Source organism: Ctenopharyngodon idella, chromosome 15, assembly GCF_019924925.1.
Source record: "Ctenopharyngodon idella isolate HZGC_01 chromosome 15, HZGC01, whole genome shotgun sequence".
Taxonomy (NCBI): Eukaryota; Metazoa; Chordata; class Actinopteri; order Cypriniformes; family Xenocyprididae; genus Ctenopharyngodon; species Ctenopharyngodon idella.
Window position 1 is genome coordinate 33384135 of NC_067234.1, and position 27413 is coordinate 33411547.

The following is a 27413-nucleotide window of genomic DNA, read 5'->3' on the forward strand; positions in this document are numbered from 1 at the left end:
GATATTTAAATGTTTAGTTTTATGATCAAAGCTCTGTATACAGAAAACATATAACGCAATGCAATACAACAATAATTTAAAGATGAACAAATAAACCTTCCTCAAAAGCCTGATGATCATATTTAAGATTCATGATTTTTTGGAAGAAAAAAAAGATGTATGGATAATCAAGTAAACCTAAGTTGCTTCAGTCCAGTAAGTGTTCATCTTGAAATATTACTAACAATTTCAAAGTTATTCTTATGTTTACTTCATAAATATCAGTAAACAGAAGGCATGAAGTAGATTGTGTACAACAGTTTTGATCATGTGGATAATTCCCTATCAAATATGATACAGTAGGCTTTATGGGGTTAAAAAGATTTATTTGAACTTCACTGCATATATTTGTCCATAAACCTGTGACCTCACAGTGTCATTTACATATTAAACACATAACATCCTCTGATCGACCGCTCACGGACGTTCACTGCACTCACTGGAATGGTTTATTTGCAAGTCAACTAGTTCATGAGGACGTGGTTCTGTTTACATTTGACATGATGATATCAGTCCAGGAATCTTCTCTCAGATTCCTGTTTACTCTGATCTTCCAGGCGCATTTCTAAACTGTTTGCCACTACTTTTTATAGATCTAAAAGAGTTATTTTAATTCCTAAGGTAACTAATTTGTCAGTTACCTGTGTTCATGCGTTTCAATTTCATTACAGATTTCACATTCACTTCAGTGGAGGAATGATCTTTCCAGCTCTTCCACAACACCTGATGCACAGCCTTCATCACACTTACTATCATGATCATAATAATACTTTCTGGGTTGATCTCTCAGAAATTTTACAGTCACTACCATCAAACAACAACAATACATCACATAAGACTTACAAAAAAGGGGAAAACACATATAACCATACAATAATAAAAAAAAACGTAAATACATCACGTCTGTACAAAACACTTCCTCCTATGCACAATCTAATTAAATCTGCCCTAAAACTTGCTCTACTGTTTCTCCACACCCACATCTGTGTTCTTTTGAAACTATAATGCAACACTTCTCATGTTACTGTTGCCTTAGGGTGAATCGCTTTTTGTTCCTCATTTGCATGCCATTTTGGATAAAAACGTCTATGAATAAAGGTACTGTAAATGTTACCTGATGACGGCAGATTATAGATGGCTGTTTTTTTTGTTGTTGTTGTTGTTGTTGTTTTTTAACCCAAAGCATAGTCTGTTTTTGATACTTATATATATTTTTGCACTATTAAGTTTCTGTAATAATTTGCTTTATGCTTAAGGCGACATTAAAGACATTTATAATGTTACATCAGATTTCTATTTCAAATACATGATGTTCTTTTGAACATTCTGCTCAGAATCCTGAAAACTGGTTTCCACAAAATATGAAGCAGCACAACTGTTTTCAACATTGATAATAATCATAAATGTTTCTTGAGCAGCAAATCATCATATTAGAATGATTTCTGAAGGATCATGTGACACTGAAGACTGGAGTAATGATGCTGAAAATTCAGCTTTGATCACAGGAATAAATTACATTTTAAAACATTCAAATAGAAAACATAATAATATTTTACAGTTTTTGTATTTTCGATCAAATAAATGCAGCCTTGGTGAGCAGAAGAGACTTCTTTAAAAACATTTTCAAAATCTGACTGACACCAAACTTATTTGAATTTGGGGTGAAATATGATGTCTTCTTCTTTGTCGACAGGCTTTGTGAGATTCATCCTTCAGCTCTTTTCTCTAGTCTACTGGCTGATCAAGTTCTTTGCATCAGTCACAATAGGCTACAATACAGATCTGACCTTTTGCACATCAGTGCTTTATGCACAGCAGTGTGTTTGCTGAAGGATGGGCTGTATGTGGGGTCTAAAATGAACTCTTTTTTTTTTTTGCCACACCTGCCAATGGCGGCTGAAATGAGAAAATTCATTGTCCATAAAATCTTACGGGGCATGAAAGTGTGATTTTAGTACTGTTATTTAAAATACTATGTTTTCCTTCCAAAGACAATAAGGCTTGTTTAGCTCATTTAGCTGCTTTCCCCTTCTTTCTGCATCTCAGTAACTATGTGTGTAGGCCTATATCAGTGCTTTCACAGCGAACAAAAGTATGTCCTAAAAACGTTTTGCTAACGTTCCCGTTAAGTTATGAAAACCTTATTTCTGAATGGAAAGTTCTCTGACGTTCCATGACAGATAAATAATGTTTTAGTGCTAGAGTTTCGAGAACATTATTAAAGACCAGATGACTGTGAATGTACGTTCTATTAACGTTACTGGAATAATGTTTATTCATACCTTTGAGAGAACCTTGCCAGAACATTAGCCAAAGTACTGAGAACGTTCCCTGTAGCTGAGTTTGTGCTTCATAATCGTTATATTGTTTACATTGTTTATTGGGGGGGAAAGTCAACGCTTTTTGCTAGATAAATGTCTAGCAAACCTGTGGTAAAGGCTGTCGTTGATCATGACAGATGTTTTCTTTCAGTTGACAGTTCGTCTGTATGTTATGAGTGCGCGTGAGCAGCACAGGTGAGGGAGGAGCTGGTTAAAGGTGAGTTGAGGAAGACCTGCTTTATGCGCACTTTACCACAGACCGACGACTCGCTGACATCGTTGACATTAGGGATAATTTCAACTGCGTATTTCTGCATTCAGGAACACTCGTTTCCAAACACACCAATAGATTTAGAAGGTTAAAAAGTTGCGCGTGATGAGTCGAGCCCCGAGGCTTGAGCTTTTTACGCAATCCAGTATGTCCGGAACAAAGAAGCAGTCGAGCACAGACTCGTCCGATTCGAACCCCTGGGACAGACTGGGCAGCCCGACTCTTCTGTGGTCTCCCACCTCCGGGATTCCTCTGCAGGATGGGCTGTACATGGACGCGAGATTCCCGGTGCAGAACATGCCGATTCAGACCGACGTGGTTTGGAAACGACCAAAGGTGAGCTGAAGTTCCTGCACACACCTCCTCCTGAGAGCCATATGGATGCGTGTTGACAGATAATCTATACATCTGTCAGAGCAAAATATGCTTAACTTCTCTCTGATACCTGCTGTTTGGGGGTGTGAACAATGTTATGTTATACATCGTATTTGGACATCGTATTTTTGCTGTAAAGTTAACACTCTTTACAGCAGAAAAGATTCTATATAAAAACTTAAAGGGTTCCCATCATGAGATCATTTTATGGATTTAGTTTTAATGAATTAATTTTGTTTTAATTTGAGTTTAATTTCAGCTCATAAACGTACTTTATCACTAGAAAAAAATTAAATAACTAATTAAACAAGTATTATGCAATAATTTAAGACATTTCTCCTTATAAAGAACCTTTTTGGGGTTCTTATAATTTGAGGGTTCAGAACCCCACTGAACCTTTTTTTCTTTTTTGCTCTAAGGCAGGGGTTCCTAAACACATTCCTGGAGCCTCCCCAACACTGCACATTTTGTATCTGTCCTTTGTCTGACACACCCATTTCAGGTCTTGGAGTCTCGACTAATGAGCTGATGATCTGTATCAGGTGCGTTTCCAGACATGGAAAACATGCAGTGTTGGGGAGGCTCCAGGAATGTGTTTGGGAACCCCTGATCAAAGAAATGAAAAGTATTTGGTCACTTAAAGGATTAGTTCACTTTAAAATGAAAATTCCCCAAGCTTTACTCACCCTCAAGCCATCCTAAGTGTATATGACTTTCTTCTTTCTGATGAACGCAATCTGAGATATATTAATAAATATCCTGACCCATCCGAGCTTTATAATGGCAGTGAGTGGGATCAATGAGTATGAGCTGAAGAAAGTGTCTCTATCCACATCCATCCATCATAAATTTACTCCACACGGCTCCGGGGGTTAATAAAGGCCTTCTGAAGAGAAGCGATGTGTTTGTGTAAGAACAATATCCATATTTAATAAGTTATGAAGTGAAATATCTAGCTTCCGCTAGATCACTTTTCAACTTCAATTACTTATTTGAAAAAGTAACTTGGATATGTTGTTGTAAATTTAAAAGTAATGCATTACTTTACTAGTTACTTGAAAAAGTAATGTGATTACATCTGATTAGACCGCCTTCCGTATTCAACTTACGAAGAAAGTGTAATTGACGTCATGTCAGTTAAGCTTTTTCCGTAAGTTGAATATGGAAAGGCGTAGGATGTAGCGGTTTTGAACTGCGAGAAGCGTTACACTTTCATCCTAAGTTGAATAGGCAGTTGAAGTTGAAAGGCGGTCTGGCGGAAGCTAGATATTTTACTTCATAACTTGTTAAATATTAATATTTTTCTTACACAAACACATCGCTTCACTTCAAAAGGACTTTATTAACCCCCTGGAGCCGTGTGCATTGTAAAACATTTTCAGCTGTTAAACTTAGAAATGAAAGTTCACCTGCTGCCTTAAAAATGTGAGTTAACTCAACTAAAAATAAGTTAACTCAACTTGAAGATAATCTTTGTTTCAACTCACAAATAGTCAAGACAATGCATTATTTTAAGTTTAAATTTTAATTTAAAGTAATGCGTTGTCTTGACTATTTTTGAGTTGAAACAAAGCTTATTTTCAAGTTGAGTTAACTCACATTTTTAAGGCAGCAGGTGAACTTACATTTCTAAGTTTAACCAGCTGAAAATGTTTTACAGTGTGGAGTACACGTTTATGATGGATGGATGCACTTTCTTGAGCTTTATACTCGTTGGTCCCGTTCACTGCCATTATAAAGCTCGGATGGGTCAGGATATTTATTAATATATCTCAGATTGTGTTCATCAGAAAGAAGAAAGTCATATACACCTAGGATGGCTTGAGGGTGAGTAAAGCTTGGGGTAATTTTCATTTGAAAGTGAACTAATCCTTTAAGTCCAGTGTTGGGGGTAACGCATTACAAGTACCTTGAGTTATGTAATCAGATTACTTTTTTCAAGTAACTAGTAAAGTAACGCATTACTTTTTTATTTACAGCAACATATCCAAGTTACTTTTTCAAATAGGTAATGTAAGTTACTTTGTTTTCCCATTTATTGATTGACAGCTCTCCTGTCCACATGTTGAGATAAATCGGGAGTAAGTGCCGAGGTGTTGTGTGTGAACATGATGGTTATTGTAGCTCTAGACTAAATGTAAACATGCATTTATTTATCTTACTTACACAAAAAACAGATTGAGTATTCCTGAAAATGAATAAAAACAGTAAAATGCAAACTCAGAATATTACACAAACCTTTAATAGTTAAATAACATAAATATACTTTATGTATTTAATCTCACTTTATTAACTAATGTCTTTGCTGCTGACCTTCGATAATCCAATTCAACTATAACAATAAGCAAAAATTACTTTGGATAAATATTGCTGAATTAAGAGCCCAGCCCAGGTAAGAAAAAGTAACACAAAAGTAACATAATGCATTACTTTCCATAAAAGTAACTGAGTTAGTTACTTTTTTAGGGAGTAACACAATATTGTAATGCATTACTTTTAATAAGTAACTTTCCCCAACACTGGTTAAGACACACTTAACATTTCTGAATGTGATTGCATTAGAAACAAACTATATAACCAAGCACCATTATCCTAAAGACAGATAATAGACAGATCTAATGCAATAACATTCAGACTTTATGTGACATTAGTGTCCAGATGTTTATTATTTATTTCTCAGACAGTGCATGACTTTATAATGCAACATTATTCTGATGCCGAAACATCTAATGGCATTTAACATTTGTTTTGTTGGGTCTCTTATTGCTGTAAGGTTTATAGATGCTGTAAAGCAGGGTTCCTCAAATCACAAGCAACTTGAAAATTAGAGGCAGGTGAGTTTGATCAGGGTTCGAGTTAAACTCTGCAGGGCAGATTTGGATTTGAGGAACACTGCTGTAAAGTAAAGTAGTTATGTAGCAGACACTTTACAGTCAGTCCCTCTGGAGATAAGTATTGTGATCAAAGGAGTGATGGTAATGGGGGTTTAAAGTCTTTAACGTCTTTAACCACGTCATACCGCTGCATATAAAAGCAAGATGTGTGAAACTGAGGGGGTGTTTCTTTGAAATGTCAGTGATTTGAGACTGTTTGAGTGAAGAACTGTCCAGGCTTGTGTCTGGTGAGCAGCTGCCACATACACACTTTGCCCAAAGGAAGAAACAGGTTTGAAATGATGTTCCTCAAGCGTAATATTTCTATTTCTGCTCTTCATTTTACACTCTTTCTTAACAGCACCTTCGGTTCAGCAAAGGACGTTCTTCTTATAAAGAACCTTTTTCAGCTGTTCATTCTTGTGTAGATTCCTTTACGCTTCACAATAAGGTCCCGTAATGTTAGTTAATGCATATACTAACATTTTTTCCTTGGGTCCACCTGCTTGCCTTTCCAAACATCACCCATATATGAAAGTAAATGAGGATGACACTGTCAACTCCCCAAAAAGCACCATAAAATATCATAAAAGTAATCAGTTTGACGCGTGCATTAGATTCATAGTATTCTGAAGTCATATATTAAGTAGCTTTATGTGAGGAAGAGACTGAAATTTAAGTTGATTTTAACTTTAGTGCTCGCTGGTTCTCATGTATTGTAATTGTTCTGCACAGATTTTAAATATGCAGATATTTTTCGGAATGACATGAGTAAAATGATGACAGAATATCTTTTGATCCTGAAATGATCCTTTGTGTTTTCTTCTCTGTTTTCCAGGAGATCTGTCCATTTCCCCAGTTTATTGTGGATGGAGCCACACGTATGGACGTCTGCCAGGGAGTTCTGAGTGAGATTTTAATGCTGAACCATTTGAACAATAAGAATTCACACTGAGACTCATACAGGTGCTGCAGGTTCTCGTGTAACACACTGTTAGTGCTTCAGAAAAGAAGCATGTGGTGGCATCAAATAGCTGTTCTAGTGTTTAGCAAATATCTGTGCAACACCTCCCATATCTTTTGTTATTAAGGTCAAAGGTCATGCATCCAATCAAACTCTACAGTATTTCGGTGCAAATCATTCTGTCACTTGGTAGAGGCTCATCAAATTAGACAACTGCCAACACGGGCAGGTTGCATGATGCCCTCATCCTCAAAAACAATAACAAAACTACACAAGATAATGGAACAGATTATTTGGTCTAACATTTAGACCAAATCTGAGTAAGTTTGCATAGGTGTTTTGTATCATATCATATAAAAAAAAAACAGCTCAATTTTATTCAGAGGCTCAAACTGAGCAAAAATATGCTGAAATTTATATGACCAAAAGGTAAGATGAAATTCTGATGCTTGTAATGTAAATAAGTGACATCTTTAGTACATAAAATGCATATAAATATCAGTCGTCACTCTATATCTGCCAATATGTCTTAGTAAGATGATATTTAATGCTTAGTTTTATTATCAAAGCTCTGTATGTAATGCAGTGCAATACAATGATTGAGAGATGAACAAATAAACCTTCCTCAAAAGCCTTCAAAAGTTGCTTCAGTCCAGTAAGTGTTCATCTTGAAATATTACTAACAATATATAAGTTATTTATATAAGTTTACTTTATAAAAATCTGTGATTTCACAGCAAAAAATGAAAATTCTGACATCCCTGTTGAAAAAACCAGCATAGGCTGGTAAGGTAGGTTTTGAAGCTGGTATGCTGGTTTGAGCTGGTTTATGCTGGTCCTAGACCAGCTTAGGACCAGCATAGGACCAGCACTTGACCAGCATAAACCAGCTCAAACCAGCATACCAGCTTCAAAACCTACCTTAACCAGCATATGCTGTTTTTTTCAACAGGGATCCTAAAGCTAAACCATTTGGGAACTTATTGCAGTATAACGTGAATTTCTTTTACCACATACCATTAAAATGATCATTTAAAACCATATTAGACCTAAAGCATGTTTTAACATGGTTTAAAATGCTTTAATTCTCTCTCTCAGGTGATTGCTGGTTCTTGTCTGCGGTGGCATCTCTCTCTCTCTACCCTTCCCTCCTGGATCGCGTTGTTCCCTCAGGCCAAGGCTTTCAGAAGGGCTACAATGGCTGCTTCTATTTTCGGGTTAGTGCCGTGTGTTTCTGTACAGAATGAAGCGGTTATGATGGTTCTAATGGTGTGTCTCTGTCTGTAGTTCTGGCAGTATGGTGAGTGGAATAAGGTGCGAGTCGATGACCGCCTGCCGACACGTAACGGTCAGCTGATCTATCTGCACTCCTCAAACAGAGATGAATTCTGGAGCGCTCTACTGGAGAAGGCTTATGCCAAGTCAGTGGATTATTTGCATGCTTCACATTATAGTGCCTTAATATAATTGCATTAGATAGAATATTAAAGAGTCGACTCATCTGCAAACAAATGATGCCACTGATTGTTATAGGCTACTCATGCTCAAAAGTTTGGGTCAGGTGAGATTTTTTCAAATGTTTTTGAAAGAATTCTTTTTAATGATCACTAAGGCTGCATTTATTTGATCAAAATACAGTAGTGATGGGTGCTTTTGAAACACTACTTCGTGAAGCTTTGAGAATAATTTGTTTCGAACCAGTGATTCGGAGCACGTATCAAACTGCCAAAGTCACGTGATTTCAGTAAACGAGGCTTCATTACATCATCAGCTGAATTGTTTTGAAATTTCAATGGTTCACCGCAGTGTCTATATGGTTTTTACCTGATCTCGGATCAGTTTCATACATTTGTAGACATTTTAATGATACATTTTTAAAATAAAAAGAATCTTTCTGGCCTGGTTAAACAAGCGCTCCATAAAACAAAATAAACAAGCACTTCATATTTAATGGTATTAAATGATTTGTTAATTGCATTTAATAGGTCGCACTTTCAATAAAACATTTGTAATTGCTTTGTTAAAGGTGTTTTTATGCATGTTTGGGCTGCAGTGTGTTTTCGCTGCATTTACACCGTTCTGACCAGCAGGGGTCACCAGCGTGTGGCGTTTCGAGCGCTTCGAAACAGTGAATCATTTTGCGAAGCAAATGGTTCAACTGATTCAAAGTTTCGAAAAGCTTTGTTTCTTCCATCACTAAAATACAGTAAAAATAGTGATGCACGAAAATTTCAGCAACCGTAAATATTCGGTAGAAACTGGAAAAAAAAAAAACAAGATTTTTTGAGTTTGGCCGAAATGGATTTTATAGGGTCTAAATGATTGATTCTTAAATCCCAAGATCAATCTTTTAGTCTATGCTGTTTTCAGTTGATGCGAACAAAACTTAAGTGCACTTTATTTGTAGTGCGCCTCCCATCTAATAATCGCAATAAGCTTTCTGCTTTGTTACTTTTCACATGAAACAAAGACTCAGATTTTAGATCATGTCAATTTTGCAACAAAAATCAAACAATAAACACAGTTTTGGCGCTCTTTAATGTGTCGTGACAGATCGCTGTAGCACCTCAGTTCAAGCGGCACATGATCATCTTTTCCTCTTTACTACTAGTTATAGCACCAAATAAACATGAATGAACATCAGAAGGTATGTAGAAAGATACAGTACAACTTACTGAAATGTTGTCTCATTTAAATATATTTTAAAATGTAATTTTGATGACAAAGCTGATAGACCTTACTCAGGTTAGACGCCATATTAAATTTAACAGAATTTAACAGGATTCTTTAATGAATAGAACAACATTTATTTGAAATAGAAATCTTTTGTTACATTATAAATACCCAATAAATTTTGAATGGTATTATAGATGTCCGAATGCTTTGCACATGAACTGTTTTTGTCTGTTGCTCACAATGTCTTTTTCATCTCTTTCTCAGGATGAAGGGTGGTTATAACGCTCTGAATATGGGTTTCCCTCACGAGGCGATGGTAGACATGACAGGTGGGATTACGGAGGTTTTCATGGTGGCATCTCCCCCTGGTCCGCTGGGTTCATTTCTGCGTTCGCTGCTGCAGAAAGGAGCTCTGATCAACTGCGCCAACTCACAGGTTAATGCTCTCTTCACATGTCTTATTTTAAGGGATAGTTTACTCTGAAATGACATTTCTGCCATCATCTACTCACACTCATGTCATTCCAAAGCTGTGCGACTTAAAACACAAAAGAAGATGTTTAGGAGAATGTTCACGCTGCTCTTTTTCATACAATGAAAGCGAATGGGGACTAGGGCTGTCAAGCTCCAAAAATGACAATTAAGTCACATTAAAGTAGTATAAAAGTAGTTCATCCGCACTGTATTTCAAGTCTTCTAAAGCTGTACAAATGCTTTGTATGTGGAACCGACTGAAATTGAAGTTGTTAATGATGAAAATCCCCTTCAAACTGCTCAAAATATACATTTGCATTCAAAAGTTTTGGGGTCGATATGATTTTTTTATGTTTTTGAAAGTCTCTTATGCTCATCAAGGCTGAATTTATTTGATAAAAAATACAGTAATGTTGTGAAATATTATTACAATTTAAAATAACTCTTTTCTATTTAAATGTATTTGAAATATATTCAAGAATAGTAAGAAATATAGAAACATTTCGTATTACCAATGCTGAAAACAGTTGTGCTGCGTCATATTTTTATGAAAACTGATGCAGGATTCTTTGATGAATATAATGTTCAAAGGAACAACATATTTTTGAAATAGAAATCTTTTGTAACGTTATAAATGTCTTTAATGTGATTTTTAATGAATCCTTGCTAAAAAAAATAAAAATAAATAATAATTCTTTAAAAAAAAATCATACTCACCTCAAACTTTTGAATGGTAGTGTACAAAAAAATATGAGTCAATAATAAAAGAACAGAACAGAACAGATCCTTTATCATCTCATCTGGAATTTACGTAGGTGACTTCACCGTATTAAATTACAGTTTCATACACCTGAAGTAACCTCAGGTTTCCTGCTCAAGGGCACATTAGTTACAGATCAATGATCAAAACTTGCAGGTTCAAACATGTAAACTTTCAGTTAGCAGCCCAGATTTTTAACCACCAGGACACATCCCATAATGCAATAATGCTCACAGCAGATCTGAATATTTTGTCAGAGCGTGCAAATGTCTGTTTGGCATGTGTGTGCGTGTGCATTTCTTTCTTTGTTGTGTTCTAGGTAAAAGGATCTTTCTTGAGTTCCTGGAAAGCATTTTCCTTTGACAGCTGTTGTTTTGTGAAGGTAATCTATTGTCTTGTCTCTTTATCTTTGTGCAGGGACCCCTTGAGAAGAGCAATGAGTTTGGGATTCTGTTCAGACATGCCTATTCTGTGACAGGCCTGGAGACGGTGAGGGGGCAATGCTTACCTTGATTCTCTCTCTCTCTCTCTCTCTCTCCCTCTCTCTCTCTCTCTGTCTTTGTCAAACCAGCTCTTGATTTATGTTTCATCAGTGTTTGTAAAACGCTCAGAGTTCCACTAGAGGGCACCATCAGCTTAAAGAACTACAGAGTATGTCTGTGAATTGCACACTGCTACCCAGCTAACAAAAATATGTTCTAAGAATGTTCTTCTAACATTCTCATTAAATTATGAATGAGAATTATTGAATTATTTTTTTCTTGGTTATGCAAACATTCCATTTTGAAAACATAACGGGAATGTTACTTTTGAATGTTCTCTGAAAATTCCAAAACAAGCAGTTACATTTAAAAATGTTAGACGAACATCCAACTAAAACGTTTCAGAAAAAATGTTCCATGAATGATGTATTGAGAACATTATTAAAAACCAGGTAACTTTGAAAGAACATTTTATTACCGTTACTGGAATCATTTTTGTTCATAACTTTGAGAGAACTAGAACATTAGCCAAAGTGCTGAGAATGTTCCCTGTGGGTACCTCTTTCTCTGTGTGTTCTTGTCAAACCAGCTCTTGATTTATGTTTCATTAGTGTTCTTAATGCTCAGAGTTCCACTAGAGGGCGCCATCAGCTTAAAGAACTACAGAGTATATCTGGAATGTTTTTCTAATGTTTTCATTAAGTTATTAAAACATTATTTCTGAACATTCAAAACATCCAGTTTTTAAATGTTTTAAAAAGGTTTTTTCTTGGTTATGCGAACATTTCATTTTGGAAACATAACGGGAATGTTACTTTTGAATGTTTTCTGAACATTCTGAAACAAGCAGTTACATTTAAATATCTTAAACAAACATCCAAATAAAACGTTCTATGAATGATGTATAAATAATGTTTTTGTGCTAATGTTGTGAGAACATTATTAAAGACCAGGTAACTTTGAAAGAACGTTCTAATAACGTTACTGGAATCATTTTTGAGAGAACCTTGCCAGAACGTGCTGAGAATGTTCCCTGTTAGCTGAGTACCTTGGTTGTTTTTTTCTCTGCGTGTTCTTGTCAAACCAGCTCTTGATTTATGTTTCATTAGTGTTCTTAATGCTCAGAGTTCCACCAGAGGGCGCCATCAGCTTAAAGAACTACAGAGTATGTCTGGAATGGTGCTAGTATGCAGTATGCACAGTATTGTCGTGTCTCAGTTCACATACTATTATCTACGTTTTGCTAACATTCCCATTAAGTTATGAAAAAGATTATATCTGGATGTTTTTTAAGCATTCAAAATGTTTCTTCTTGGTTATGTGAACGTTAGAGGAACATTCCATTCTATAATATTGAAAACATTATTAGAGTTGCTTGCAAAAGTTGCTTGAATTAAGCATGCAACATAGTGAATTAAAGTGAAAACTATTGGATGTGGTTTCACATGCTTTTTTCAGTACCTGTAAATATCAGGCGTCCTACACATTGGTGTAGCTTGCAGAAATGTCTTATATTTATTGAAACAGGAATGTTTAAATCTTACAACCTTTGTCAGGCATTTAAGTTAGGCCTATGTATCTTACACAAAAATATTTAGCAGTATGTAGTATGGATGAAAGTAGTATGCCAATATTTCTCTCATAGGTCATTTGAGTGTCTAAATAATCAAAATGTTTTTTTTATGTGTGTGCACAGCGCCCTCTAATGGCCATGAGGTCAGAATACACCTGTAACAGCTGGAAGGGAAATCAAGCACATCCTGCAAACATCACAGCTGTTCACACTGAGTTTGGTTTGTGTGTTTCAGATCAAGAGTACGATCGGTCCAGTTGAGCTGGTGCGGATCAGGAACCCGTGGGGCCAAACTGAGTGGGAGGGGCCCTGGAGTGACAAAAAAGGGTATGAAACACTGTATATATATATATATATATATATTTGAAAGAAATTAATACTTTTATTCAGCAAGAATGCATTACAATGATCAAAAGTGTCAGTGAAGACATATACGTGTATTTATTGTGTTCAGCTTCGAGTGGAATATGGTGAGCGCTGAAGAACAGAAGCGTGTGCAGAGAATCCAGCAGGATGATGGGGAATTCTGGTGAGCCAGTTTCCTCTCTATGCTGATTGGCCGATTCATATTCAGGCACTTCTCTGATTGGCTTAGATGGCCGATGCATGTTTCTCATGTGTTTTCTCAGTCTCATCGTCTTCTCTCTTCCCATTAGGATGTCTCTGTCAGACTTCCGGCAGAACTTTGAGATGATGGAGGTTTGTCACCTGAGCGAAGACACGCTGAGTGAAGGTGGAATCAAAAAGCCTTGGAAATGTACATCGCATCATGGACAATGGATGCCTCTGCAAGGTACATGAGCATCCATATTCCCACACACACACACACACACACACACACACACACACACAGGTTTGTTTTGCTATCAAAGTGAGGACATTCCATAGGCGTAATGGTTTTTATACTGTACAAACTGTACATTTTCTCCCCCTACACTAACACTACCCATCACAGAACACTTTCTGCATTTTTACATTTTTAATAAAACATTGTTTAGTATGTTTTTAAAGCTATATGAGGACTCATGAAATGTCCTCATAAAACACGTTTACATTGTAATACCAGTGTAATACCCATGTCATTATACAAATTTGTGTCCTTATAAATCACAAAAACATGCACACATGCACACACACACACTCACATTCATTGACTCATTGCAATGTCTAGCTCCTTAGCCTAACCTTACCCATCACAACTAAGTGCCTAACACAAACCCTTACCCTAAACCAACCCCTAAAGGAATAGTTCACCCAAAAATGAAAATTATCCCATGATTTACTCACTCTCAAGCTATCCAAGGTGTATATGACTTTCTTCTTTCAGATAAACACAATCTGAAATATATTTAAAAATATCCTGGCTCTTCCAAGCATTATAATAGTAGTGAAGGGGGGGCCTGATTTTGAAGCCCAAAAAAAAAAAGCATCCATCCATAATAAAAGTAATCCATACGACTACAGGGGGTTAATAAAGGCCTTCTGAAGCGAAGTGATGTGTTCAACTAACAAGCTTCCGGTGGACAACCGTACGCAGAATGCGCAAGTCGACGTAGGATATAGGAGTAGCGTAAGCTTATACGCCTCACGCGATTTAAACAAATATGGCTGGTCAACAAACTCAAGCTCCTCTTCTCTTATATCAAAATCCTCTGACATTTCTCTTTAAAAATTCTCATTTTAGACTTCTAATTTGTGATCGGTGTTTTGTTTTGCTCTGTCCTCTGAGCTTCCGCGTTCATCAATATGTCATGTGTCGGGTCAGAAGTTACTCTTCTGCCGCAAACCGATGCATACAGCCGTCTGCCGAAAGCTAGATATTTTACTTTATAAAGTTTTAAATATGGATATTTTTCTTACAAAAACACATTGCTTCAGTTCAAAAGGCCTTAATTAACCCCTTAGAGTTGTATGGATTATTGTATGGATAAATTTTTTTTGGCTTCAAAATCTGAGAACCGGCCTAATGTAGTGAAACAAATGTGTGTGTGTGTAGGGCCGCCTCAGTTCAATCTGACCCTGTTGGAGGAGGACGACGACCCCAGTGACCCTAAACTAACGTGCTCATTCCTGTTGGCACTCATGCAGAAACACACTCGTCAGAGAGGAGTGCTGTTCCCCGTCGGGCTGCACATATACAAGGTAACCCGTTTCACATGTGTTTGAAGTGTTTTTGTCAGACAAGCAAGCTGCAATCTCATTGGTTGGCTTTATGCCATTTTCGTGAGTCACGGTGCACGGCTTTATATCAGTCCACCAGGAAACGGATGTTTCCAGGTTCCCAAACAGCAATAAACACTTAGAAGGAAGAACTAGTCACTTATATATTGTATATTACATATTGCACTACTAATCAAAAGGTTTGGAATAATTACGTATTTTTAATGTTTTAGAAAGAAGTCTCTTCTGCTCACCAAGGCTGCATTTATTTGATCAAAAATACAGTAAAAACAGTGAAATATTATTACAATATAAAAATAACTGTTTTCTATTTGAATATATGTTAAAATGTAATTTATTTCTGTGATCAAAGCTGAATTTTTAGCATCATTACTCCAGTCGTCAGTGTCACATGATCCTTCAGAAATCATTCTAATCATGTGACACTGAAGACTGGAGTAATGATGCTGAAAATTCAGCTTTGACCACATATATTGTGCATTTTATAATATATTCACATAGAAAACACTTATTTGAAATTGTAATAATATTTCACAGTTTTTACTGTATGTTTGATCAAATAATTGCAGCTTTGGTGAGCAAAAGAGACTTCAAAAACATTAAATAATCATAGTTATTCCAAACTCTCTTTTTTGGGGGGTAGTGAATATACTATATAAAAAGGAAATCAGAGTTTGTGAGCTCATTCTGACATGATTTGAGTATATCAGTGTTTTTCTGAACTAAACTCTGGTGTTTGTGTGTGATCAGGCGCGATCTGAGCGTGATTTCCTCTCCTCACGGGACTTGTCTCTGCTCAGTCCGGTGCTCAGCTCCATTAAAGAACTTGGATACATCCCGCGGCGGGAGCTTGTGTTGCGCGGTCACCTGGCACCAGGTCATTACATCATCATTCCCACCACTGAGGAGACCAATCAGGCGGGAGAATTCCTCCTGAGAGTCCTGACTGAGAAAGGAAACAACACCATGTAAGTGATGCTCAGTCATATGCAAGAAAATCACAAACGAGATCTCTTTAATATCTCGATACACAGCTTTGGGATTAAATGGAGAGCAAATGGAGACTTTTTGAGTGTTTATACCAAGACCCCAGTAACCAAATACACACACCAAATACCGTCTTAGATCTGCTGAGATGTAAAGGCTGCAATTAAAAATCAGAGATCTCAATATGAATTCAAACATTTCTGAGCTGCAGTGTTTTTAGTATTATTTATTAATATTTTAAATTAGCTTTTAATTTATATTTTCAGTTTATTTTATAATTTTAGTTTTAATGTGAGTAATTTCGTAATGTGCTTTTTCTTTTTATTAGTTTTTGTTTTTAAATATTTCTATTTAGCTTTAATTTATTTTTATTTCAGTTTCAGTTGGAGTAAATTTACTACTTCCACTTATTTTATTTCAGTTACTTCCCATTTTTATTTGAGTTGTTTAAGTTAATGTTTTTGTCTAATATTTACATTTTATTTTATTTCAGCATTATTTCCAATAAAAATATTTTTAATAGTTTACGTTTTAGTTACAAAAACACTGATTAATGCTATCAATCTATACTCTTTTCTATTTTATACTCTATACTCAATTCTGTCTGTTTTTATTTCCAGTGGGAGAATTTTTTTGATATAATGTGAATCTAAAGACTGTTTTCTTTGTTTTTAATGTACACTGAAAACAATTTGGTGTAAAAACAGTTTTCACTGCTAGTAAATTTCACAAACAATTACAAAGAAGCAGCAAGTAACACATTGAATTAAATGTGAACTTAAAGTAGAAAGACTGAAATAGTATTTTCTTGTTAAAATATACTCCAATAATAAACTTTAAATCATTTTTACAGTATTTCCTAAATATGTGTGTGTGTGTTTGCAGAGCTGCTGAGAGACCTGGAACAGAGGCAAACTTACCTGTAGTGGTAAAACAGAGACGTTTATCTAGTTTCACTGCTTTGATCATTTATTATCAGTGGGTTCATTTAATTACTCATTTTTTATTATTTACATATGCGTCTATGTGTGCAGCCGATGTCTCCACGTCTCGCAGGTCTGCCATCTATAAATGAAGCCAAAGATCTCTTCATGAAACACTGTGTCAAGGTAAAAACCTGTTAAGCCCAAAGAATACTTCAGTTTTGCACAGGCAAATGCACAGCCTTGCAAAGTATACTTCATTTTTTGTTCGATGCATGCGCAATTTTAAACAATCTCTCGCCATGAGTTACAACCCATGTAAACATCTTTGTATTCTTTAATGCTAGAGTTGTACAAATGAGGGTACTTTCTAACCTCTTCGCACAATCTATCATCTATATAGGCCTCCATTGTGGCTGTAGCTTGCATGAGTTCCGTCTCCTTTAGGACCCCAAGCGATCCCATTGGATCAAATTCCATATATTCTCAATCATCTTTAATGTAATTATGTGTTACATTAAGTGTTAAATGTCCAAATATTTAAGTTATAAATAAAACAAATGAATGATGTTCAATTATTCATTTAATTGGCTATTATTATTATTATTATTATTATTATTAGGCTATTTATTAATTAATAGTTAATCAAGTGTAAGAAATTACGTTCAATTGGTTTTATAATGCGGGTCATTGACGAATAAGGTTTTTAAAAGTGTAAAAAAAAAAAAAAACATAATGGAGATATAATTAATTTTGAAGATTTATTAAGTGTTAACAATGAGATTATGTGGTTTTTATAATCAATTGACACTGCTTTTGTCATTTTTTACAAGATGGACAAAATTTGTCACCAAAAAAGTCATTCGGTTTAACCAAAATTTCGGTTTTACCAAATGATTGCTAACTAGATAGCAAAATGACAATCAAACATTTTATATTTAGTACAAGTTTTTAAAATATTACAGCATTTTCCATGTTTTATAGCGGTTGTACCAAATGACCTGATGCCTCGGGACATGCGTATGAGCAAGTGAAAACATGAATTTTTCAAATAGTTAAGAGAGAGTTAGTTACTGTGCTTCATGACCATGTGGTTCTTTGCAGGTGTCTGAATGATGTCACATCCTGTCACATGATACTGACTGCCCTTTATATCGGTTACTCCGAATGACATCAGTGAAATTCATTTTTCCGGACATTCTTTCTCATAACAAACCAACGATTTCTACATATAATTTTAATACCATTTTGCACTGTTGATATATGATGTTATAAAATCATGCCAGAATAAAAAATATATACATTTATTACATTTTAAGATATTTTAATTACAAATGAAATGGCTGTATTGGCTTTTGGACGGTTAAACCGAATGACCTTTTGACACTTCAAAATCTTTAAAATACCTTTATATGTTGCAAAATATAATTAAAACCTTTTGGATTCGATAAAAGAGATCTAGTTGTACTACCTTACAAACTTTGGATGTCATATCTTTGTTTTTTAATATTATTAAGGCCTTTGGACAAAAAAATGACCTGTCATGTCATTGACCCATGCACTAATGTGTTTTTATACGCATTATATAGTAAGCTATGCATATTTTAAATTAATATCATTTGTATATACTCAGGATTATCATTAACTGGGGAGACCCGATTTCGAGGGAGGACCGATTTGTCTGTTGTCCGTCTGTTCTGTTTATGCATTTTTTTCTTCGACTACCTTGTGAATCGGGTATTTAAAAAAATTAAATACACGTGAGACCTGCAGTTGCAAAGTTGCAGTTCGCGTCAAAGACCCTCATGAAGTGATGTATACTTTGGGCTTTAAGCTACGCAGTGCTCTTGAGTTTGTGCATGTATGTAAGTGCTGCAGCTAATGTGTAACTCTAATATGTACAGTATATTCATATGTGTTGTCTGTAGGGGTCTTACTGTAGGCCACTGGATCTGTATAACCTGCTGACTGAAGCCATTGTAAAGGGAGGTAAGAAAATGTTTATTCAAAAAAGGTGCTTTCATCTGTTTACTTCTTTTTTTCTACATTTGCATTTCAATGCAAAACATTCATTGCAGGAGAAGTCCTGTTCACTGTTCCTCTCTAATGCCGTTATAATGCAATTCTTTTTATTCGTTCTGCAAGCGGAGTTGAAAAGCATATGGGAAGTGATGTTACGCAGTGAGGAAGTGAGTTTGCTGATGTTGTTTCTTGTTTTCTGTCCGGTCAGTCTTTGCAGGTAGTGAGAAGAGACTGAGTTTGGAGCACTGCAAGAGCTTTGTTGTGCTCATGGATGTATCCTGTATATCTAGTGCACTTAAACGGCTACGATATAATGTTATTTTAGTTTTATTATTAATATTTTGAATTAGCTTTTATTTTTATATTTTTACACCCTAAAAAATGCTGGGTTAAAAACAACCCAAGTTGGGTTAAATATGGACAAACCCAGCGGTTGGGTTAAATGTTTGCCCAATGTGCTGGCCAGTTTTATTTAACCTAACTATTGTTTAAAAATTACTATATGGCTGGCTTAAAATGAACCCAAAATCAGACACATAGTTACTAGAGGCAACAGTAATAATCAAAAGGTGAACATTTATTAATAAGCAATTTAATAAATGTTTATTGTTTAGTTATTATTCATTAAATTTATTAATAAATGTTCATTTCCAACCTATTTTGGGTTCATTTTAAGCAAGCAATACAGTCATTTTTAAACAATAGTTGAGTTAAATAAAACTACCCAGCAGGTTGGGCAAACATTTAACCCAACTGCTGGGTTAAAACAATGCATTCGCTGGGTTTGTCTATTTTCAACCCAACTTGGGTTGTTTTTAACCCAGCATTTTTTAGAGTGTAGTTATCATGTTCATTTTTGTTTAGTGTTTAGTCATTTCATTGTGATCTTTTGTCATTTTTTTAATATTGCTATTTCGGTTTAATTGTTTTTGTTAATTTTTTTCATTTCAGTTTTAGTTTTTATTTATTTCAAGTTAATGATTTTAGTGCTTTAACTTAAATTTATTTCAGTTTATTGCCAAGGCAACATTTCTAAAATTTGTTTAGTTTAAGTTTTTTAACTAATATTTATGTTTTATTTTATTTCAGCTTTATTTTAATTAACAGAAATGTTTTTAACAGGTTTATTTAATAATAACCTTGGCCTTCCTAATTGCACATTGACACAGAATAACATTAGACACTGTAAACTAATAAAAATTGTTTAAATATTGAATTCAAATGACATTAAAGGGATAGTTCACCCAAAAATGAATGACATCATTGATCGGCCCCATTGACTTCTATGGTATGGAAAAAGAAACTACTATGGAAGTCAATAGGGCCCATCAACTATTTGGTTACCGACATTCTTCAAAATATCTTCTTTTGTGTTTAACAGAAGAAAGAAATTCATACAGGTTTGGAACAACTTGAGGGTGAGTAAATGATGACAGAATTTTTGGGTGAACTGTCCCTTTAAGTGCTGCTATCTTCAAAGCTATGCTTTAAATAGCATACTTGCATACATACAGTCTTAGTGATATTTCTTTCAAAAACATTTAAAAAAACATTGGAATTATTCCAAACTTTTGACCAATAGTGTAGAATACAACAGTTTGTTTCGCATTCTATTTCGAAGAATAGTATGCAGTATATAAATGCTAGTGCTCCATTCTCAGCATAGTCCATGTCTTATCTCAGTCACCTCGGGTGCTTCTGGGTGTGTCAGGTATTTTATGGTGCAATTCAAAAGAATGTATAAGATTGGGTGGAGATCGGAATGTCACCTTAACTGCACCAATCAGAGCCAAGGAATGGGTCGACTCGACTTGACAGAGTTCCAGGCATTGTGGGAAAAACTCAGGAAGTGGACGGTGAGGATATTTGCCTGTTTATTTGTATGTAGGGAGTGTTTGATTACGGTGAGGCGAAGGTGAAGGCAGTGTGTTTTCATGTCACATGACAAATGACATCATTGTAAGAACATTCTAAAAATATATTTAACTTAAAAATGGCAATTCTTTTTATCATTTACCCTCATTTTGGATGAACTATAGAGTGCAACTGTGCATTTTTCAGTGGCGCTGGTTCCGGAAGTATCTTTCGCATTAATTTTTCCCAGCGTTATAACAAGCCATGAACCAAGTCAACCAGCTACGAGGTGAATAAATAGAGTGTAAGCTTTGATTTGAAGCAAAAAATTATTTGAAAATCTGACAAAAAGGTACAAGACTGTGTACTTAACGGCTTTAGTGAGGGAGAGAACTACAATCCCATGAAGCACTGCGAACAGAATAATCAAGTTAAAAATGATGGAGAAATACAAAACTACTCATTTACAAATGTTGATTATATATATAAACAATATATTTTAAGTTTATTGCAAAATATGCATATATAGTACAAATAACTAGATCTTTTGGTGCATTTTTGCTTGTTTCGACTCTCTGATTGGTGGAATTTTCTGTAGAGCATCATGGGTAATGTCGTTTTTCACCACAAATTCCACTGTTAAACATAATTATTTTAAAACTAAGTTGAAATAATATGGGCTGCAACCTCATACCTCACAGTAGGTCTGTCTTTAAAGGTTTATAAGTTATCGTTAAAAATCAATTTCCCTTTGGAGAAAATGAATGGAGTTTTTACTTCCGTAACCCAAATGTTGCACTCTGTTGCTTCAAGGAATGGATTAATATTCATTGCTACATTTTAGATCAAATAAAGACTGGATTTTGTGATTATTAACCTTTCTGTATGTGTTTTTGTAGGTTATTTTTATGACGTTTGACAAAAACAAGAACCAGTCGCTGGATTATCAAGAAATCTCCCCCGCTCTGTCAGCAGCAGGTGAAACCTATGACACAATTAATCACACACACATATAGATGCAAGTATGAGCATGTACACACACACACCTTATAAATGCAAATGTACTCCTTTACGCAACAGTTTGTTCAATGAGAATGAACACATTTTCACACACAGGCAAGTATTCTATTACTCAGACACTACTAGTGAAATGTTCTCCCACACACGTCAGGTTCTAACACACCCGGCTTTCAGAGGAGAAACCTGTTCATTCATCTGTTGCGCTGAGAGGAATGTTGAGGGAGGAGTGTGTGGGCTGATCTGTTGATCTGTGCTCGTCTGCTCTGGTCTAGGCATACAGGTGGATGAATTCATAGTGCAGCTCATCGGCCTGCGCTACACGGAGCCAGATATGACCGTCAGCTTCCCAGGATTCCTGTTCCTGCTCATGAAACTGGACAGCATGATGCGTAAGAGGGCTGAAGTTTGAACACACAAATCAAAGTTAAATTACTGTAACAGTTAATGCAAAGTGGCCCAAATAGAGTTTGGACACACTTAAAGAGACAGTTCACCTAAAAATGCATTTCACTCCATTCCAAATCCATGAGTTTCTTTCTTACATGGAACACAAATGGAGAATTTTTGAATAATATTTTCTGGTCATTATGTGAAGAAAAAAAACAGACAGAAATTCCTCAAAAATTCAAAGAAGAAAGAAATTGGAATATCGTTTAAAACATTTGTGAATAAAACAGTGTTTTCATCCCATGTGTTCAAGAGAACAAAATCATTAGTTCTTGAGAAATTAGCGTTAATTATCAGTAATAAAAATGGAAATTGCTGCAATCGGGGAAGCCACTGTGGCTCTTTTTTCCTCCCTCATAAATAACTTGTGTCTCAGAGCAGCAGACGAAACGCACTATTTAGCAAATCGAGGGAACAAAATAGTAAATAGTGTGCAAGATTTAGCAAATCGAGGGAACAAAATAGTAAATAGTGTGCAAGATTTAGCAAATCAAGGGAACAAAGTAGTAAATTGTGCGCACTATTTAGCAAATCGAGGGAATGAAATAGTAAATAGTGCGCACTATTTAGCAAATCAAAGGAACGAAGTAGTAAATTGTGCGCACTATTTAGCAAATCGAGGGAACGAAATAGTAAATAGTGCGCACTATTTAGCAAATCAAGGGAACGAAGTAGTAAATTGTGCGCACTATTTAGCAAATCGAGGGAATGAAATAGTAAATCGAATGCACTATTTAGCAAATCGATGGAACGAAATAGTAAATAGTGTGCAAGATTTAGCAAATCGAGGGAACGAAATAGTAAATCCTGCACACTATTTAGCAAATCGAGGGAAGGAAATGGTAAATCGTGTGCACGATTTAGCAAATCGAGGGAACGAAATAGTAAATCGTGCGCACGATTGATCAAATCGAGGGAATGAAATAGTAAATAGTGCGCACTATTTAGCAAATCGAGGGAAGGAAATAGTAAATAGTGCGCACTATTTAGCAAATCGAGGGAAGGAAATAGAAAATCGTGTGCACTATTTAGCAAATCGACAGAACGAAATTGTAAATCGTGTGCAATATTTAGCAAATCGAGGGAACGAAATAGTAAATCATGCGCACTATTTAGCAAATCGACGGAACGAAATAGTAAATATTGGGCACGATTTAGCAAGTCGAGGGAACGAAATAGTAAATCGTGTGCACTATTTAGCAAATCGAGGGAAGGAAATAGTAAATAGTGTGCATGATTTAGCAAATCGAGGGAACGAAATAGTAAATTGTGCGCATGATTTAGCAAATCGAGGGAAGGAAATAGTAAATAGTGCACACTATTTAGCAAATCGAGGGAATAGTAAATAGTGCGCACTATTTAGCAAATCGAGGGAAGGAAATAGTAAATAGTGCGCACTATTTAGCAAATCGAGGGAATAGTAAATAGTGCGCACTATTTAACAAATCGAGGGAAGGAAATTGTAAATAGTGTGCACGATTTAGCAAATCGAAGGGAATGAAATAGTAAATCGCGCGCACTATTTAGCAAATCGAGGGAGTGAAATAGTAAATTGTGTGCACTATTTAGCAAATCGAGGGAACGAAATAGTAAATAGTGCGCACTATTTACAATTTGAGGGAGTGAAATAGTAAATCATGTGCACTATTTAGCAGATTGAGGGAACGAAATAGTAAATCGTGCGTACTATTTAGCAGATCGATGGAACGAAATAGTAAATCGTGCACACTATTTAGCAAATCAAGGGAATGAAGAAGTAAATCGTGCGCACGATTTAGCAGATCGAGGGAACGGAGTAGTAAATCTTGCGCACTATTTAGCAATTCAAGGGAATGAAATAGTAAATCATGTGCGCGATTTAAGATTATTGGAATATGCACAAGAAAATACTATACAGTCTTTGCACTTCAAAATTTCATGTGTAATTCACTAGCTATGTTTCCATGCAAAGTTGCAAATTTAAGTTTAAGGCCTTTCGACCCATTCCCCCAGGCCGAGAATGGTGGCTGGTTCCCGGGCAAAGTCAGATCCGTGCGCCTCATGGAGGAAAGTGGCGAGAGCAGGAGGATGTAAATTGTGCCATCATGGTTTTGGGAGGAGAGGGCGAGAAACACTTTGTGTCATATTCTAACACAGACCAGAGACTACCAGGGGCTGACAGATGAGAGGGGTCTGTCACGCCTTTGGCCGAAAACAGAGCACCGCTGCGGGCGCGGTGCATAATCCGAATTTAAAACATTTGCAAATAAAGCAGCATTTTCATCCCATGTATTCAAGAGAACAAAATCGTCACTTCCTGGGAAATTGGCGCAAAATATCTGTACTAAAAATGGAAGTTTGGTTCAGGCATTTCAGGACGATCAAACCAACATTTCAGATGCTGTGATGCGATTGGTCCGCCGGTTAGTCCAGTTATCCAATCACATCCACTGTTGAGTGTGAGTTTTTTGTTGCGCATGTTTTTCGGTAAATGTGTTTCCATTGTAGTTTATGCACGTGTTTTTATCGGAAAAATGATCCACCTCATTTTTAGGATTTATGCGCATCTTCACGTTTCCATCCAGTGTTTTGTGTTTTTTTTTGTTTGTTTTTTTTTACGCAATATATTACACAATGTGCATAAAAATAGCTGGATGGAAACATAGCTAATGTGTTGTTTGCTGTTTCTTTGTAATTAATTGTGAAATTTACTAGCAGTTGAGTGAAAATTGCTGATTTTTTTTTTCAGTGTATGAATTGCATTGCATAAGAAACCAAAGCATTTATATAAAACAAAAATAGTACATTTTGCATGCATAACATTTCAGAAAAAAAAAATTGCTAGGTTTTAATGATAAAGTAAATAAAAAATAAATATAGTGTTTAGTATTTGGACTCCACTTAAGTATTATTAAGCCACAGTTGTTTATGTGTGTGGTTGTGTTTGTTTTCAGGCAAGTTTCAGTCGTTTGATATGACGGGAATGGGAATGATTTCAGTGAACTGCAGACAGGTATAAACATGAAACACATGAGAACGTTAAGTCCTCTTCACACACACATTCAATATTTCATCCTCTGAACCTCTTTGATCTGCAACCTGTCTGATCCAAGCTTCTTAATTCTGCTTAACCATCTTTCTGCAACATGACTGACAGTTATTATGTGAGTCAGAGATGAATTTATTATGTAGTGAAAAATGTGATTTATTTTGTGTGCCAAATGAATATTTATGTGTTTTTTTCTTTCCCTCTGTCTCTTGATTTGTAGTTTCTGCACATGACCATGTACAACTGATTCCAGACCAGCTGCAGGAAACAACATACATCTGCTTCATCTGTTCTTTATATTGGATCGCTGCAGGACTGGTCAATACAGTAACAGACATGATGCAAAGCTACTGTATATATCACTGCACAGCACCTATAGAGAGCAACTATTAGCCTTATTTTACTGCTTCTAGTGGACAGATGTCACTTAATGAATTTGCTTAATAAATTTTTTTTGAACAAAAATTGGTGTAATAGTTTTTAGTAATAATTTAATAAAAATAAAAGAAAAATATAATTTTATAAATGTTATTATTTTATTATTATTTAATAAAAATATAATCATAATTAAGAATAAATATATAATAATGTATTATTTAATAATTTATTACAATATTACAATTTATTACAATTTATTATAATATTTTAAAACTTAATAATAAATAATTTAAGACAATTTATTAAATTTATAAATAATAATTATACAAATAATAAATAGTGCTGTCAAACGATTAATCGCGATCCAAAATAAAAGTTTGTGTTTACATAAAATATGCGTGTGTATTTATATATACACAGTTAATATACACAGCACACACGCATATATTATGTAAACACAAACTTTTATTTTGGATGCGATGGATGAGATATTGATCAGATCTTGTTGCTTTAAAGTCAGTATGAAATCGTCTTTTGTGACGTATATCCAAGAGAAATGGCTTCTCAAACAAGAACAAATGTTGGGCGGGGCTTGATTTTGTCCGTGGGGAATTGATTGGATGGTTGTGGTTTGCTATTGGTGGATCTCATTTGATTGACAGGTTGCCCCGCCCTCACACCAGTAAACATCAACAGAGAAGAAAAGAGATGAGCTGTAAGAGAGAGGGGAAGTTATTTTCGTTAAAGATTATAAGGGCACATGAATAAAAAATAATGCTTTGTGCAGATAAATCATTCGTAATAAATACTGCAATATTCCATGAAAAATAAGAATTGTCAATTTTGATTTCATGGTGACTTTAAATTAAACCAAATGTTTAGCTCATATGAATAATTGTGATCTTTGAATGAATGTGTTGTTTCTCTTTCTCTGGAGACATGTTCTGTTAATATTTATTACAGTGGTAACTTTTGAGAGCATACATGCCTGGGAAATATGCCAGATAATGAAATATGTGTGGATCGGATCAGTTCAGGAATCTTACATAAGCTTTGGGTCTGTAAAATGTCCCAGCTATGATTTTAACATGCTGCTGCTGCTGCTTTGAATTGCAAAACATTAAACGATTCAAATAAGCGTCTGATTTGTGTTTGGATATTACAGATAATAGAAGAGATTACCTGTGAATAAAGATCAATATCAATCATTGGGGGGCTGCGTGAGTTTGATTCAGTCTAATACTCTGGATTTGGGTATTATAAACAATGTAAACAACAGCGTATTGTCACTGCGCTCATCTGTCTGATGTTGACCCACTTCATGTCCCTTTTGACAGACACCATGAAATTTTAATGTTAGGTTTAAGCAGCTTATAGCTGGCAGAGAACCAGACCAGTTCAACCACAATAAATTCAAGTCATACATGTTCAAGAGTTTTTTTCCCCCAAACAATATGTGTTATTAGAACTGTATACAGTGGAATTTAAATGAAGGTTAGAAAAACAACGCAACCGGCTGGTGAGTGTTTCGTGGAAAGTGTATGAATAATAGATTCACTCTTTCTGTTTGTGTGAGTGTGTAAAGTTAGAAGATACTGGTTACACTGATGTACGAGCCAAAAATAACTGTCTTTAAATTTACATTTTCTAAGCACTTTGCTTTTGATTAAATTTAAATATATTTAAATATATTTAACATTAAATATAATTATATACACATATAAAATATATTTATATAATGTAAGTAATATTTTAATTTACATTA

The 27413-nt window shown here is 35.3% G+C and overlaps 1 protein-coding gene across 1 annotated transcript; it reads left to right on the plus strand.

Moving 5' to 3' along the window:
* Nucleotides 1–2571: 2571 nt before the first annotated feature.
* Nucleotides 2572–26856, plus strand: zgc:85932 (uncharacterized protein LOC405875 homolog). Its single transcript, XM_051861192.1, has 20 exons — nt 2572–2967; nt 6718–6787; nt 7942–8060; nt 8131–8264; nt 9784–9955; nt 11171–11242; nt 13044–13135; nt 13263–13337; nt 13465–13601; nt 14805–14950; nt 15740–15957; nt 16862–16904; nt 17011–17085; nt 18828–18888; nt 19130–19194; nt 20709–20777; nt 21675–21753; nt 22068–22184; nt 25176–25234; nt 25491–26856. Exons 1-20 carry the CDS (start codon nt 2737–2739, stop codon nt 25515–25517), a joined length of 2061 nt encoding a protein of 686 aa, XP_051717152.1. The 5' UTR covers nt 2572–2736; the 3' UTR covers nt 25518–26856.
* The last annotated feature ends 557 nt before the right edge of the window (nt 26857–27413 follow it).

Coding starts and splice junctions, on each gene's coding strand:
- zgc:85932 (XM_051861192.1), top strand. CDS start 2,737: ATGAGTCGAGCCCCGAGGCTTGAGCTTTTTACGCAATCCAGTATGTCC. Junction 9,956..11,170: donor TCAACTGCGCCAACTCACAG/GTTAATGCTCTC, acceptor ATCTTTGTGCAG/GGACCCCTTGAGAAGAGCAA. Junction 11,243..13,043: donor CTGTGACAGGCCTGGAGACG/GTGAGGGGGCAA, acceptor TGTGTGTTTCAG/ATCAAGAGTACGATCGGTCC.